Source organism: Paramisgurnus dabryanus, chromosome 17, assembly GCF_030506205.2.
Source record: "Paramisgurnus dabryanus chromosome 17, PD_genome_1.1, whole genome shotgun sequence".
Lineage (NCBI taxonomy): Eukaryota > Metazoa > Chordata > Actinopteri > Cypriniformes > Cobitidae > Paramisgurnus > Paramisgurnus dabryanus.
In genome coordinates, this window is record NC_133353.1 from 27,008,955 (window position 1) to 27,025,869 (window position 16,915).

The window sequence follows — 16,915 nt, forward strand, 5'->3', positions numbered from 1 at the left end:
ATCTCTTCTCTCAGACCAGACGCGAACTTTTCTCTACGTTTATGACATACGCAGCATGCAGATGTCCCGCTACGGTGGCTCAACGCAAGCCATTCAGCGTTTGACATCAAAGTACCGCGAGACCAGACTTCTCCATATGCATTTGATTCGCTCTCGCAGTACTTTGATGTCATACGATTGCTCTGCGCAGAGCCAAATGAAGTCCCTCAGTTGTGTGTGTGTGCGTGTAACCTCGCGACCACAGATTCTATCCATCATCACCCTCTGACACTTTCGTCTCATTTTTATTTGACGAATAAACAATGTAGCGAGTAACGTTAAGTGTCATTTCAAATGTAGTGGAGTAAAGAGTACAAATACCCAATCAAAAATGTAATTGAGTAGAGAGTAAAAGTTGCTTATATTTTTGATACTCAGTACAAGTACAAAGTAGCCCAAAAAATACTTAAGTACAGTAACGAAGTACATTTACTCGAGTACTTTACACCTCTGGAGGTACGGTATTACTCCGCGCCGGGAACTTTGTTTCTATTCTTGCAATTGGCAATGGCGGATTAGCGCCACCACCTGGGCTGGAGTGTCTATTATTCAAGCTCTAAGCGGAAGAATGTACGAGCGGAAAAATAGGTCCACAAGTTAACAACGAATGCTAAAACAGCTGTTGGAAAGCATCTTTTGCAGCGATTTTTGTGTGAGCATATCAGTGAACACCCCTGACCACTCGGTGAGTTTCACGTCTTTGTAAACGAAAGTTTAATGCATTTTAGGAAGGATTGTTCCAGTGCACCATTAAACCCATTCTAGAGGTGTGAGGGGAAACACAAACACGCGAAAAATCTCAGGGCAGCCGCAAATGTCAAAATTTCAGTCAAAACCATTCTATTTGACCATAAACAATCTGAAAACAGGGCTTTAAGTCTAAAATACCGAACTTGTCCTTTAACTGACAGTGTAACACGAAACATTGCAAGGCCATTTAATAAAGTGTAAAAGCAGCATCTAAAGAAATGCTGCAAAACTTTGATAAGCAGTCTGAATTGCCAGGTAAAACATGCATTTCCAAAACAGCAATTTCAAATTTAGGGAAGTGAAGCATGCAGGATTTTTGAAGTGAAGGATTTTTTTGCAGCCACTACAGACATGTGGTCCAGTACTAATATGACCTTAGTAGGATTGGCTACTAGTTCTGGCATAGTCAGTTTATTTTGATTGCATTTTTATTTTCTGTTATTTTTCCGACCCTTTATTGTGTTTATTTCTTATAAAGAATTTTCAGTTTTTGAAAGATATATATTTATTAAATAATTACTTTTAAATATATGTTATTTACTGCCAGGTAAACCTTGCAAAATGTTTCATTTAAATAATCACAACAATGTGTGAATTATTTCATGAACAAACAAAAAATGTATGAGAATTAAATGTCAAAGCCCTAAAACAGGCAATTAATCATCAAAATCGTCACAATTTATGAGACATTTAAACATCAGCCATATTTCATAACTGTGACAGCCCTATCCACTATAATGAAAAGTGATATTTGTAGCAAACGTATACTGTATTTTCAATCACAAATTGAAATCGGCTTCATGTCTGGAGCATCTTAAAGGCGCAGCGCATTATTTCTGTGCCACTATCGGCACCAAACAGAATGGCATGGATAAATCATCATCATTTATCATTGATGAAAGCAGAAGTTGTTTTAGAAAACTTCAAAATGTGACCCTGTCAGTAAAACAACATAAAATCATCCTACATTATGTAAAGACCATTATGTCAAAACTTAACCTTGATATATTTAATATTGACTCAGTGAGGTCATGTTAGAAATTAATGACTTAAATCAAACTTTGATTTCACAGAAAGGGTCACAAACTTTTAAGGAAGTTTAAAAAAATGCATATTTACATTCCTCAGGAAGTCAACCCACATATTGGTCAGAAGAAAGAGTTTTAATATTAAAACTGCTGCACTTCCCCTTTATGGTCTATTGACTTATTGAAACTTACACAACATGACGATAATAAGGTGTGTATTAATCCCTTCAGACAGTGCACAACATTCACAACAGTTTTGATTTTAATTTTGCACTGTCATTTTCAAAACAACCCACTTGCTGCAAGTCCCGAAAAACAGCTTATCAAGCAGAGCTGAAGACTGTTGCCAAGCAACGGAAAATTCCCACTTTATCATGTGAGCTAGTGTCCACATAGGAAGTTGTCAGGATTCTGAAGGGGGTTGGGAAGTCACACCCTAGAACTAAACACTACAGTTTTAAACAATTTTGGAACCAAGGTGTCAAAATCCTTATTATAATACTGAAAACTTTTGTGGTTGCAGTGTTAACTAACCGAAATTCTAGTAGTGTGAAATGTCTAGTAGATATTTTTTTACTTCAGTAAATTGGTTTGTTCGTATGAGTCATTTCAGTGTACTGATCGAAAACAATATTCACATGGGAAGTTTCTTGTTACACCTTTAATATGTTTTTAACACAGTAATGTTTCAATATTATCGTTTAAAGCTGTGATCTAAGACAAATGACCCTTTTTTCCCTTTTGTAAGTCCCTTTGGATAAAAGTGTATGCTAAATGACAAAAAATATTGTTTAATGTTACATTTTAGTATATAATTTTAAAAATGTTTGTTTTGTTATCCCTAAAGACCAAACCATATTCTGGTACTTGACATGTTTTGTGTGCACTGTATGACAATTTTATCTTTCTCTCTTTATGATTCCTTCACAGAAAGATGCCCAGTCTGCTGGAGTATCTAAGCTATAACTGTAATTTCATGGGAATTCTGGCCGGACCGACCTGCTCCTACAATGATTACATCGGCTTTATAGAAGGCAAATGCTATGAGCCTAAACATCTGGAGTCAAACGGCAAAGAGAACGGAAAACTGAAGCAAAGCGACCCTTCACCTAAGGTACAGCGGCCCATCTCCTGTCTTTCGCCCTCTGGTGATCACGTGTTTTATATGAGAGCTGAGATTTGTCTTTTGTTCCATTTAGTGTAAATAGAGAGAGTCACGGTAAATTAAACAAGATTAAACATGAAACTTTGCGTGCGGCAGAACCTGTTCTTTTATTTTTGGTGAGGAAACTTGATTCGTGAAGAACAATGCTGGTGTTGTGTGACTGTATTAAGCCAGATAAAAGATGTACACAAGATATCTGTAAGTGTACATTTAAGCTAAACACTACTCCTGTTTAAGCTTCTGGCAAATACTTTTATTTAAAGCAACAGTGGTTTCAATGTCATACACATTTTATCAGTATGTGTTCCCTGGGAATGGAATTCAAGACCTTTGCACTGCTAAAGTAATACTTTACCCTTTATGTGTCCTAAAGAGCGCAGAATTTTTACGTTTTATTTTGCAATGAATGAAAACCTTTATAGACAGAATTTCATATTTCAGGAGTTTTGTATAGATGATAATTAAAGCGCTTTTAACATCATTTCCTCCTCAGGAATAATACAGTGCTGCTCACTCAATTGAATGGCTTTCAGCAACAGTTTTAACCATCTCCCAAATCACTTGTAAATGCTCCAAAGCTCATTAAATACTGTCAGTGATGTATGCGTTTCATCCCCAATTGACAAACAACAACGTAACATTTGCTGAATCAGCTCAGCAGCAAGAAGAGAGGAATTTTTCTATCACACAATGATGGCTCATTGCTAATTTGGGAAACCCTGCACTAAACAGCATAAATGTCAAAAGCAACATGCTAAGAAAACACATTTATGTAAATTAATTTTTGTCTTAAACATTGAAGTTTTGTGACAACTTCACTACACTGTTAACCCAGATATTGTCTATACTTAAACAATAAAGTGAACATCACTTAATATTTTATGTTTTGCACATACACTTAAAAAATCTTAGTTAATTTAACTGTTAAGCATATAAGAACCCTTAAACTAAGACATTCAAGTAAAATGAACCTAAAATGATCAGTACATGTTCACAGATGAGAACTGATAAGAACTTTAACTACTTAAATAATTGTTAATAAAATGTCATTAAGCTCTTATATAATTAATGTTGTTTTGTTGTAAATTATAACTTTGTGAATTTACAGTTTGTGTGATCAGTGTTTACTTACATGAACGCTGTTCAGCACATTTTATTGTAGTTCTCTCTACAGTACTGACAATTCATGTAAAAATAAAAACGCAGTTTTGTGTGTGTTAATGTGGAGAATCAAGTTTATTCAATGACTAAGTCTACTGTATTGTCATTCGTGAATTTTGTGTTTATAATGCCATTTATAACACTAAAAGTAACTTTGTTAACTAAATGGAGATGCTGGACAGCGCAATTGATATTACTAATTATTTCAAGTTAAATCAACTTAAAATTAAGTTTGCTGAACTTTCTGAATTAAGTTGGAATTACTAGAAATTTTAAGTTAAATGTATTTGTTTTAGTTCACATTACTTAAAAAATTGGAGGAAAGTTGTTGCCCCAATTTTTTTTAAATTAATTTAACTTCTCTGATTCAACACCACACTTTAAAAAATACTTTGCTGCCTTAAAAATTTTTTTAATCAACTCAGATTTACAAGTCATTTCAACTTATCATTATTCATCTTGACTAGAAATGAGTTGTTATAACTACAGGTGAGTTGTTATAACTTATAAAATTAAGTTGACTTTTCTCAACTATATTTTATAAGTTGTGACAACTCACCTCGGTTGACATGACTTCTCAGTATATCTGAGTTGATTTAACAAAAGTTTTTAGGCAGCAAAGTATTTTTTACAGTGTTATACAATGTAATTAAATTGAATGTAATGTCAAGTTGATTAAACTTAAAAATGTAAGTTGCTATAAAATATAAAAATAAAGTTGAATTAACTTAAGCTAATTCAAATTGTATAATTTATAGCAACTCCTTTCTAGTCAAGAAGTTGAAATGAATAGAAAATTTAAGTTGATTTAACTAAAAAATGTAAGTGCAACAAGGATTTTTTTTTACATTGTAGCTTAAGTGTTTTTGCCGACTGTGCCACAGCTTGAAACTATGTATTGACAGTATAAAACACATTTTTAAGATGTTAATGATCTCAGTGATGATATTTGTGTTGTTCCTGTAGTGGGATGTGATCCAGAAGCTGTGCACGTGCGCTGTGTCCCTGATGGTTTATATGGTGATCTACACCGCTTACCCCACTGGTTATGTCATCGATGACTCATTCATGGCCTCTAACCCCTTCTACATCCAGGTCCTTTACCTCTACATCTCCATGCTGGCATTGCGCCCCAAGTACTACTTTATATGGACGTTAGGTGAGTAGGACAGATGGGCACCGGGTATTATTTTTGAATAATACATTTTGATCTGTATATACGCGTGATAAAGATCATCTGCTTCTTTCAATGTTAGAAATTCTTTTGGATGATTTAAATAAGTCTTTGCATGTTCAGACAGTGTGTTATACTGCCATCATGTGTCCAAAAAAGGCATTACATTTTCTATGTGTGATGCTTAACATAAATTATTGTATATTTGCAAGTTGCTATCATGAATGATTTTGAACAGAGCCAAAAACCACCAAATGTGATCATTCCTTGGCAAGAAGTCCCATCACAGAGATGACGTTTTTTTGTAGGCCAACCTCGGAAGTTAGCGGGACACTGGTTCCTTCACCCAAAAAAATTTCCCATAGACTTTTTAGTTATTGCAATAAATAAGCTATGTGTTTAACAAAAGTATATGACACTTACATGTTTTGTCCAACAAGATGATCTTCACAGAAGATTTTGAAGTTTAAATGTCTTTCTATTTCTAATAAACACATTTAGACTTTGAAATTCATAAAATTTGTGTTCATCTGTGAAGTGTGATCAACTTTTGTCAAACACATGCAGAGCTTATTTTTTTTAGATAATCCAAAAGTGTATGGGAAAAATGTATGGGCTTTTTAGCAAAAAAATGTCCCAGTAATTTCCACGGTACAAAAATACTTTTTGTAAAAATTAAGATTTTACTGGTCATTGCCAGAATAAATTGCTTAAATTATAACAACATTTACATGAAAGCTGCATTGGAATAAAGTTTCTTTTTCTTTTGTGAAACAAATGAATGCACTGTTTTTTGTAAAAAAAATCTCTCATTTTTTGGTGAATTTTCACATTTCTCCACTGTACCAATAAATGCTTTCATTATTCCACAGCTGATGCCATCAATAATGCAGCTGGTTTTGGGTTTAATGGCTATAACACAGACGGTACCCCAAAATGGAACAGGATATCAAACTTAAATGTACTGGACATTGAGGTAAGAGACAGAATCTGCTCCAGTACTTCCACCAGTTTACATCTATCATAGACCCACATCCTAATATTTACATTTTTCCTTATGTTCCACACAGTTTGCCACCAGCTTTAAGATGTTCCTGGATAACTGGAACATTCAGACAGCCCTTTGGTTAAAAAGGTAAGCACCTGAGAATAGGCATGGGCTGGTTACCGGTTTCAAGGTATACCAAGGTTATAAACAGTCGACTCGAGGGTTCAAAAACACTAATATTTTCTGTGATTCTGTTTGCAAGGTATAAGCTGGGTTTACACAAAACTAATTAAATCATTGAGTCATGTACTTTACATTTAGGGCTCTATCTTACACCCGGCGCAATGCACGACGCAAGTGTCTTTCGCTAGTTTCCACCCTAATTTTCACGTTAAGCGACGCGTTGTTTAAATAGCAAATGAATTTGCGCCCCCTTTTGCGCCCATGGGCGTTCTGGTCTGAAAACGAGGTGTGTTCAGGCGCATTGTTGGCGCGTTGCTATTTTGAGGCAACTAAAATAGACTACGCCATTGACCAACAAAAACCGTGTCTAAAGTCTAAAGTCAATGGCGCAATGTGTTTTATGTTATTTAAAGAGCGCATTAGTAAAATGCGCCTATACACGGGAGGACAACGCGGGTTTGCTTATCACAAAGTACATGAATGCGCAGCAGCACAAAAATGCTTTTAAATATGAAAGATTAAAGGATTGAATGTAAAAGATTATTATTGAGTCTCTTGGACATAAATGAGGACTAATTATGAGACGTTAGAAGGCACAAAGAGCTGCTTCACCTGCAGCCTGGTAAGTAAATAAATGCTTTGCTTTAAACAAATTCGTCTGTTTTTAAATGTTTTTTTTTTTTAATGCTACCTCACGGATTTATTGTATATGATCACTCTGTACTTGCGGATATGGTGAGATGAGAAACATTTTTAAGTAATGCTTAAAAAAAACTCTTTGCTAAAAAAAACGCTGTCCAAAGTGCTGAAACGTGAGGAGAGCAGTTTGTAAATTCTTTATCTCCTGTAAGGATTTTTAGAGTACAAACCTTATCTTACATACTTGTAAATTATTTTTTTATGATATTTGATAGCCATACATTTAAAGCAATTACAAGCCTGCTTTTTTACTTCCATGACTAAAAGAAAACGGGTTTTAAAGGTTTTAATAAAAAAATAACAATTTCAATACAAGTGAAAAACAACACAATTATTTAACATTAATCTTAAACTGAGGATCTTCTTCCTCCGCTTAGTTTTTCAGTTTACAAAGTCCGTCATCTAAATAGGGATTAGACATAGCGCCAGAGCAACTGGCTTTTAAAGGGGATGAGAGCTGAGACTCTCATTGGTTTACTGCACGTTATGCCCAAAATACTCCCATTACAATAGGACCAACCCTTTTCGACCATGCGCTCGGCGCACAAACCATTTTTCCCGTCGTTAAATTAGCAAAAGTGGATTCGGACACGCCCATTTAGACGTTGCGCTTTGCGCTTTAGACAATGCGCTTAGATCGTTAAAATAGGGCCCTTAATATATATTACAAAAATATTTTTTTATATAATTTAAAGGCTTTATTTTCACCCAGCATACATGTTGTATGTTGCTTAAAAATAAAATTTATTGTGTCCAGTTTTTTGTATATAGACGTTGTTTGTGTTTTTGCATAAAGGATTAGTCAATTTTCTAAAAAAAAAATCCAGATAATTTACTCACCACCATGTCATCCAAAATGTTGATGTCCTTCTTTGTTCAGTCGAGAAGAGATTATGTTTTTTGAGGAAAACATTCCAGGATTTTTCTCATTTTAATGGACTTTAATGGAGCCCAACACTTAACACTTAACTCAACACTTAACAGTTTTTTTCAACAGAGTTTTAAAGGACTCTAAACGATCCCAAGCGAGATATAAGGGTCTTATCTAGTGAATCGATTGTCATTTTTGACAAGAAAATTAAAAATTATGCACTTTTAAACTACAACTTCTTGTCTTCCTCCGGTCCTGTGACGCGCCAGCGCGACCTCATGTAATTGCGTAATGACATAGAAAGGTCACGCGTTACATATATGAAACGCACATTTGCGATCCATTTGAACCAATAAACTTACACAAAGACATTAATTAGTATCATTCGACATAAAACAACGTCGGAACGGTCCTCTTTCTCCACGCTTGTAAACACTGAGGCGTAGTTTCGCATACGTCTTCTGTGACCTCTTTACGTGATGACGTATTGCGTGAGGTCGCGCTGGCGCATCACATGACCAGAGATAGACGAGAAGTTGTGGTTTAAAAGTGCATATTTTTCTTGTCAAAAATGACACTCGTTTCATTAGATAAGACCCTTCTCGTTGGGGTCCATTAAAATCCATTAAAATGAGAAAAATCCTGGGATGTTTAACATAACATCAAAAAACATAATCTCTTCTCAACTGAACAAAGAAAGACATCAACATTTTGGATGACATGGTGGTGAGTAAATTATCTGGATTTTTTTTTAAGAAAATGGACTGCACCTTTAAAGGCGGGGTGCATGATCTCTGGAAGCCAATGTTGATCTTTAAAATCACCTAAACAAACACGCCCCTACTTTTCCAAAGTGTTTTTCAAAAATCATGCACCCCACCTTTAAGGTTATCATACCGCCAAAATCTCATACCGGCCCAGGCCTAACTTCATACAAATTTTTTTTTTGTTGAGTATTTACGTCCTGAAATCTCAGACACATTATGAGCTCTTATGGTGCTGTTGCTTACAGGGTTTGTTACGAACGCTGCCCGTACAATCCGACAGCGGCCACATTCCTGCTCTCGGCCCTATGGCATGGAGTGTATCCGGGGTATTACCTGACCTTCATCACGGGCATCGTCATGACGAAGGCAGCACGGGCGGTGAGTGATTTTTACATGGGATGAGCTAGCAAAATGTTTGTTTTCTAAAGATTCGTTCTGAGCTCTTTCAGGTAATGGAATGTCTGTAAAAAACTAAGTTATTAAGGCTTGTTTAAGGCTATTAGTTGTGCAGTCACATTTTGTATATCTGCTGTGTGGTATGATCAAAGTTTCCCAAACTAAAGGACAAAGTAGGTCATTTGGTAGCAGAGGTCCTTTTAAAAAGCTGATCTATCTCGCCCATGTATTTAGCTGCATGCTGTGTTAGATCCTTAGCAAACTCCATAACAAATCCACATACGACCAAGCTAATGTTCAAAAGGGTTGTAAGGCCCATTTATTTTTGTCTTTCGAATCATTCTGTATCTTAAAAATTTCAAAGCTGTACCATTTTTTGTATTTCAGGTCAGGCACAATGTAAGACAGCACTTCCTGAGCTCAGCCACACTCAAGCTCATCTACGACGTGATCACGTGGGCCTGCACGCAGATTGCCATTTGTTACACAGTTGTGCCATTTGTACTGCTGACAGTGGGGCCTTCACTTAAGTTTTATAGGTTAGTAATGCACCAATATGTGACACTTCTTGTTTATTCAGCATAATACAAGGACAAGTCCTGATGCTGTTAGGGACCTCAGTGGATCGGCCATTTCAGTTTATTTACGAGCAAGCTTGGGTGATAAAACATTAATGAGGAAGAGAAAGGATTTCGGAAGATATCATAAACTTGCCCCGTACCGTTGAGCCATTGCTGAAAAGATATCAGCGGACGACGTGAAGCTGACAGGTAAAAATGCGAATGTGAATTTATCTCTTCTCGGCTGGTGACACTTTATGATCTGCATGGGAGTGGATCATTTATTTCACAGGCTCGGCTGAGATAAAAGAAATCTGTGACGGTCATTTGTTGGAACGGTGTTAAGTGAGTTCACCCTTGAAAAGCATAAAGCATTTTAATTAAGGAGCGCTGCGATAGGATTGAAAGGGGTCAGATCCCATCAGGGTCAAGAAGCATATGTTCAGAAGATGTTGGGTCTAAGGGGACTTCATTGTTAAGATATGGAGTGGTAAAGCCTAGATAGTTCACTCAAATTTTTTATTATTTCTTTGTTTTGCTGAATACAAATCAAGATATTTTAAAGAATATTTGTAAACAAGCAGATCTTGGGCACCATTTACTTCCACAGTATGAAACATAATACTATGGAAGTGAATGGTGCCCCAGATCTGTTTGGTTATTACAGGTGCCGTAGAATGTAAAACTGTATTTAGCTTGGCATAGATGAATAATAAGTGTTCTGTACATGGTAATGACATATTGTGAGCCTCAAACGCGATTGTTTTCTCCTTCTTTTGTAAACCTCTGGCATGCAAAAGACTGCTGAAAAAAAAAGGCCAATCTCAACATAACACCAACTATGTCGTAACAGTCGAGATGTATGCCCCAACATTAAATTACACATTCAATTAATTACAATGTTGTTACAATGCTAAAAACAAAATTGTGTCTGCTGAGTTAGGGCTATATGCTAGTTAAAGGCGGGGTGCATGATCTCTGAAAGCCATTGTTGGTATTTGAAATCACCTAAACAAACACGTCCTACCCCAATAGAATCAGGAACTTCTTTTGATAGACCAGCCCCGCACATATGCAACCCAGGCAATGATGTTGGTTAGTAGACACGCCCCTTACTGCTGATTGGCTACAGGTGTGTTTTGGTAGTCGGCCCCAAAGTGTTTTTCAAAAATCATGTACCCCGCCTTTAATGCTATATGCTAGCTTTTAGGCGGAGGTTTTACTATTGACATTAACTTATATTTATGTTGTGTAGGTCCATACTGAAAAGCCCAAATAAACTTTCCACTCGGAAACATCCATTTCCAAACCCCAAACAATTGTTTACTCCTCAAAATCTGTGTCTTCGTCTGATACATGCTCAAACATATAGGGCCCTATCTTGCACCCAGCGCAATTGACTTTGTCAGTGACGCATGTATCATTCGTATTTTGCACTGGCGCACCGCGGGTTTTTCCCTCCACAGACGCACGTCGGCAAACTAGGGAATGAACTTGCGCTCCCTGGGCGGTTCAGCGCAAAAAGGAGGCGTGTTGCGGCGCAAACCATACCTGATGCTATTTTGCAGTTTCAAAAAACAATTGCGCCACTGACCAAAAAAAAACTAGTCTAAACACAGTGGCGCGTTGCGCGTGGTTCATTATGCTATTTTAAGAGCGCATGCCCTTATCTAATCTACACAGATGCAACACTTATTTTTGCAAATCATATAAATTGTTACAATAAAAATATTAACACATGAGATAAGGGGATTCATAGTGGTGAGCATTGTGGTGATAGTTTTTATTTATTTTGTGTGGCTGCGTTAAAAAATTCTCATGCAAATAACGATTAAAATATTTTCATAAGTTTGTTGTGTGCCTGTATTACGTTTATTTTATGTAAATAATAATTAAAATGTTTTCATAAGAAACCTTAATGTATATGAACTTGATTTGTAAGAGTACTTTGGGGTTGGACCTTGCTTGCGTTTCTTGGGTCCGATTTCAAAGCCCCCAAACCCTTTCAGCGGTGAGGGTGGACGCAGATCTGTGTAGAGGCAGATCCACCTCCCGTTACACGGCGTGCCTGATTTATGCTGGCAAGCTTGGGATTCCCCCGTCTCCTGAAAACTTTGTAGCGCTTGCGGCACAACGTCCTGGGCATGCCAGCTGATGAGACAATTTTGGCTATTTCCTCCCACGCCTGTTTAACCTACACTGATTTGGGCGGGTTTCTCCTATCCCCATACAAAACAACTTTTCTGTCTTTGACTGTTCTTACAAGAACGTCGGTCTCCTCGGCTGTGAACCGCTCCTGGCGTGCGCCTGGTAAATCCGTCATAATAATAGCAACCCACCATGGAACTTGCGCCCTTGCGTTTAAAGGGAATGTTGGATGACGTTCTGATTGGTTTATTTAACCTTATGCCAAAACCACACCTATGAATAATGAACCTACTTCAGACCAACCCCTTATTGATTTGCGCCTGCCGCAAGAGTTATTTCTCCCGCCGGGAAAATAGCAACAGCGCCCAAGATCTGCCCACAAAGTCACTTGCGCTTTGCGCTTCGCACTTGCGTTTCAGATGGTTAAAATAGGGCCCTTAGTGTTTTGGTCTTGTTTTTTAGTAAAAATATCAAAAATTCTTAAATTAAGATGTATTTTCTTGATGAGCAAAATGACCTAGGAAAATAAAACTTCAAGAAATATTTGCCTACCCCATTGGCAGTTTTTTTGCTTGTTTTATGCACAAAATCACTTGAATTTGATATTTTTGGTCTAAAAACTAGACTTTTTTTCTTGGGTCGTTTGCTCATCAAGAAAAAGCATCTTCATTTAAGAACTTTTTGTTATTTTTACTGAAAACAAGACAAAAATACTAAGACATTTTTTTTTGAAAATCATTTTTTGCAGTGTAAGGGCAAATCCTAGGTTTGTAAAAATGTTTCTGTATAATTTTTGCACTTACTGTAATACTTTTTAAACAATTTAACATATTATTTCAATGCATTCTTTGGCACCTTTAATAAAATTTTTCAAAATATCTTCTCGTTCAGCAAAACAAAGAAATGTATACAGGTCTGAAACAACTTAAGGATAACTTAAACATCTTCCTCTCTGTATCTCTTCAGGTCGTGGTACTGCTGCCTTCACCTGATCTGTTTGTTGCTGATACTGGTGTTACCCGTCAAGTCCAGACACTCACATGAAAAACAACCCCAGCAGCAACAGAACAGCGTCCAGGCCAGCGAGCACAACTGCATCTCAACTCCGGACAACAACTTCAACCGGAAGCAGAAAGCCACGTGAGGACAGGGAGAGCCGCTCGCCCAAGCACAATGCTGTGAGGAACTCTGACATCCATACTGAGAGACCCAGAGCGGCTGTTTCTCCCTAAAAAAAACAACAAAAAAGACATAAACTCAAGCAACAACAGTGGATGGAGAATAGAGGTGCCAAACCCAATGATCACCCTCATCCAGACTGTTGTGCTTTGTTTAAATAGAGGATCTTTATAGGATGAAAATTCAGTGTATTTTTGGACTTTATCATAGGAAGCAGCGAAATGTTGACTTATTGGTTAATCTGAAGTTGCCTTAAACCCTTATGTATTTGGGGCTAGAAGCCTCTCGTATGGGAATTGTGTTTTGCAGGAATAGACCATTGTCAGTCATTGCTGAGAGCTTCACTATGTTAGTGTAGGAAGTGTAGCACTGGAATCAACCTACATGATACCCACAAGGTTTCTGCCTTTGGCAGTAAATTAAACAAATAACCTCTTTTCCATTCACCTAAAATGTCAGATAACAGAAAATTTGTATGTTGCCAAACTCATACTATAAGCCTTTATTTCCCATAGGTTGCCATCTTTTTTGTCTCTTTTTTTTGTAGCTTCATAATCTGTGTTTTTTTTTTTGCTTGTCCACTGCTGTTGGGAAATGAGTGTTAATCTAAAAGAGAGTGTATTTATTTGAAAAACCTTTCTGTTATAATAATTTCCAGTCATTTTATGTTGATTTTCATTAAGGGCTTTCGGTTTAATTAATGTTTGTATTTATGAGATTTGTATGGATTGTAGGTTTCCTCAGGGCTTCAAAGTCTCGTTTTAGACCACAACATATGAATAGATGTTCCTCTATGATCAGAAGACCGTTTAATATTACTCAATACCGCAGCTTGTTTGTTAATAAAAATCTGTATCGTTATGTTACACACGCATATACGATAAGTGCAATAGCCGTATTACATAGTTTCCATTTTAGTCAACCAGTCAAATTTCAGAAATAAGTTTACTGTTTGTTTCCAGTTAAAGCTTACAACTGCTTATTATTTCCCTTTGATTTTAGGATTCAGTTATGGTTAGGGTTGGTGTTTGGGGTGGGTTTAGGTTTTATTTACAAAAATGTTGTCTTTGTGTCAACAATATATTGCCCTGAGTACATCAACCACTTGGCAAAATCAGGTCGAACGTATGCATATGCATTTAATGTCAGGCACTTTCAAACTTGGGCCTATATAAAGCCTGCAACGGTCTTTGTTAACACATTTATTTTCTAAAAGGTGTCAAAAAGTTATGGTCATGCGAATCAGGATTCGGTGAAATCAGACTTACCGAGACTTTTTTGGAAGTAAATGTTTAATTTTTTTCCCACATGTTTTAGGTAAGTTAAAGGTCGGGGATAGCAGGGGTGAAAGTACAATTTTTCAGAAAAAAAACTTAATAAAAAAAATAATGTTTTAGACAGATATATTTTTGCTGTGGCCAATAACTCACAAGTGTTGTCTATCAATATCAGGTGGAATTTTTATCAAATGTAAAAAGACTTCAGTATAATTTCACTTTGAACATAAGTATCGCGTTACTTTTGACCCCGTCGGCTGGGATGAAAGTAACACACATGTGGGTCAAACGTAACACAACAGAACAAGATAGATTTTTGTGTTACACTTGTTTTTAGTAAATATACATGACTATGAGCTTTTTAATATGTTACTGCAAACATATTTTGTCGTTTATCTTTGCAATAAATAATTAAATTACATTTTAAATTTCAGTTTCATCAAATGTTCAAAAGCAACCCGACAGTACAAACTTGAATTGTTGAGAATACATTTAATTTCAATTTGAAAAAAAAAAAACATTTATTTAATTATTGTATTATAAATCTCAACGTATACAACACAATTAACAGTGGGACAAAGTAACAATTGTTACCTTCATCCCCACAGGAACTCCTGACATTTAAACACAATTTACTTTTAATAAAAAAAAACTATGAGAAGTCAAACTTCAGGATGTGTTAGAGCACTAAATAACCTGTAGATTGATCAGTAAACACAGGAAATGAGAAACACAATGCGTTATAAGAAAAAAGACCACTTTAGGAATTTAATTATCATGGTAGAAAACAGCTTTCTGCACCTACACGCGCAAAATGGTTATTACTGCGATATTCCTCAGCTCTGTCAATGGTTCCGTGCTACTGTCATAGTTTGAAATGCAAATTTAATCAGGGCACCGCAAAAAATTGCCTTGTTACTTTCGCCCCGGTTTACCACTATGTGCTTATGAGGGCCTGAAGGCACTTAAACCTTTACTAAAGTGAAGTTCAATGTGTGTTTATGACCCTGGACCACAAAATTAGTCAAAAGGGTCAATCTCCTGAAATCTGAAAGTTGAATAAATAGGACAGGACAATATTTGGCTAAAATACAACTATTTGAAAATCTGGAATCCGAGGGTGCAAAAATTCTAAATACAGTATTGAGAAAATCACCTTTAGAGGGAACATATCATGAAAATCTGACTGTTTAAGTGCCATAATTGGGTCCCCAGTGCTTCTATCAACCTAGAAGATGTGAAAAATAACAACCCAGTAACTTAGTTTTGATTAACCATTCTCTGCAAGCATGTGAAAAAATAGGAAGTTGAAATCTGGCTCCCCTTGTGATGTCAGAAGGAGATAATACCACCTCTTAATCTGCACTATCCAACCACAACACTCCAATTTGGTGCAGAGATAAACTCATTTGCATGTTAAAAGGACACACCCAAAACGGTGAATTTTTGCTCACACCTACATAATTATCAAATAAAAGATTTATTTGACATTTTAAAAAAAGTCTTGTGAAATGTGCCCTTTAAAGTGGTCCAAATGAAGTCCTTAGCAACATATATTACTAATGATAAATACATTTTTTTTTTCAAAACATCTTCATGGAACACGATCTTTACTTAATATGCTAATGATTTTTGGCATAACTATAATTTTGAGTCCCATACAATGCATTGTTGGCTATTGCTACAAATATACCTGTATGACTTATGACTGGGTATGTGGTCCAGGGTCACATTTGTTAACTTTGAGATGAAGAAATGTGAGCAGGTCCATAAACAAAGCCAGGTTTAAGAAAATATTTTTGTAGAAAGCGCACTGAACCAGACTGCTGTGGTTTCGTAAACAAACTTCTCTAAGCTCTTATTGTTTTAGGATTCACAGAACAACAGGCATGAGATTAATAACAGGCCAGAATGTACAAGTCTAGCAACTATAAAAACAATAGGAATATTAATGCTTTGTTGCAGAATTAATGTTTAAGGTTGCAAACAGTTTTTTGTATTTTACAGTATGATTTTGCATAGCTGAAAATTATGCTAAAATGTGCTAAACAAATCACGCTAACCAGTACAGTAATTTACGGTTGTCTTTTTTACTTAAATATTTATATTTAACTGCCCCTAAGGAAAATTTTCCTCAGTTACCAATTTACTAACCACATAACCAGCACATAAGCACTTCATTGCAAAATTTACTTTAAAAGTGCCAAATAGTTGGGGTAAACAAATTGCATGCATACAACAGTTTATTTGTACAGGTTTATTATAGCGTGAGAGGTTTGTACCCAAGATCTTAAAAGAGTGATTTATATGGTCGTATAAGGTCGTATTTTGCACTTTTATTAGAGCTAAAGTAGAAAAACTGCCAGAGCAATGCAAGATTAAAAATTATGTGATGCTTACAGTATGTGATTACTAAAAAATGCTTAAATTTGCCCACAATGTTACTTTAACTAAGTGTATGGCTTTTTTTAAAAACAGATTTAAGTGTTTTTAGCTTATTTTGTAAACATGCTTTTTTCAAAACGATGTT

General features: G+C 36.1%; 1 protein-coding gene across 1 annotated transcript in view; it reads left to right on the forward strand.

Moving 5' to 3' along the window:
* The window catches only part of mboat2a (membrane bound O-acyltransferase domain containing 2a), a 75,669-nt gene extending 58,817 nt beyond the window's left edge, over window positions 1-16,852 (forward strand). Inside the window, exons 7-13 of the mRNA XM_065288467.2 lie at window positions 2,748-2,931; window positions 5,110-5,302; window positions 6,190-6,293; window positions 6,388-6,452; window positions 9,071-9,203; window positions 9,609-9,760; window positions 12,896-16,852. Coding sequence (XP_065144539.2) covers window positions 2,748-2,931; window positions 5,110-5,302; window positions 6,190-6,293; window positions 6,388-6,452; window positions 9,071-9,203; window positions 9,609-9,760; window positions 12,896-13,073 — 1,009 coding nt within the window. The 3' untranslated portion in view covers window positions 13,074-16,852. The remainder of the gene's footprint in view (window positions 1-2,747; window positions 2,932-5,109; window positions 5,303-6,189; window positions 6,294-6,387; window positions 6,453-9,070; window positions 9,204-9,608; window positions 9,761-12,895) is intronic.
* The last annotated feature ends 63 nt before the right edge of the window (window positions 16,853-16,915 follow it).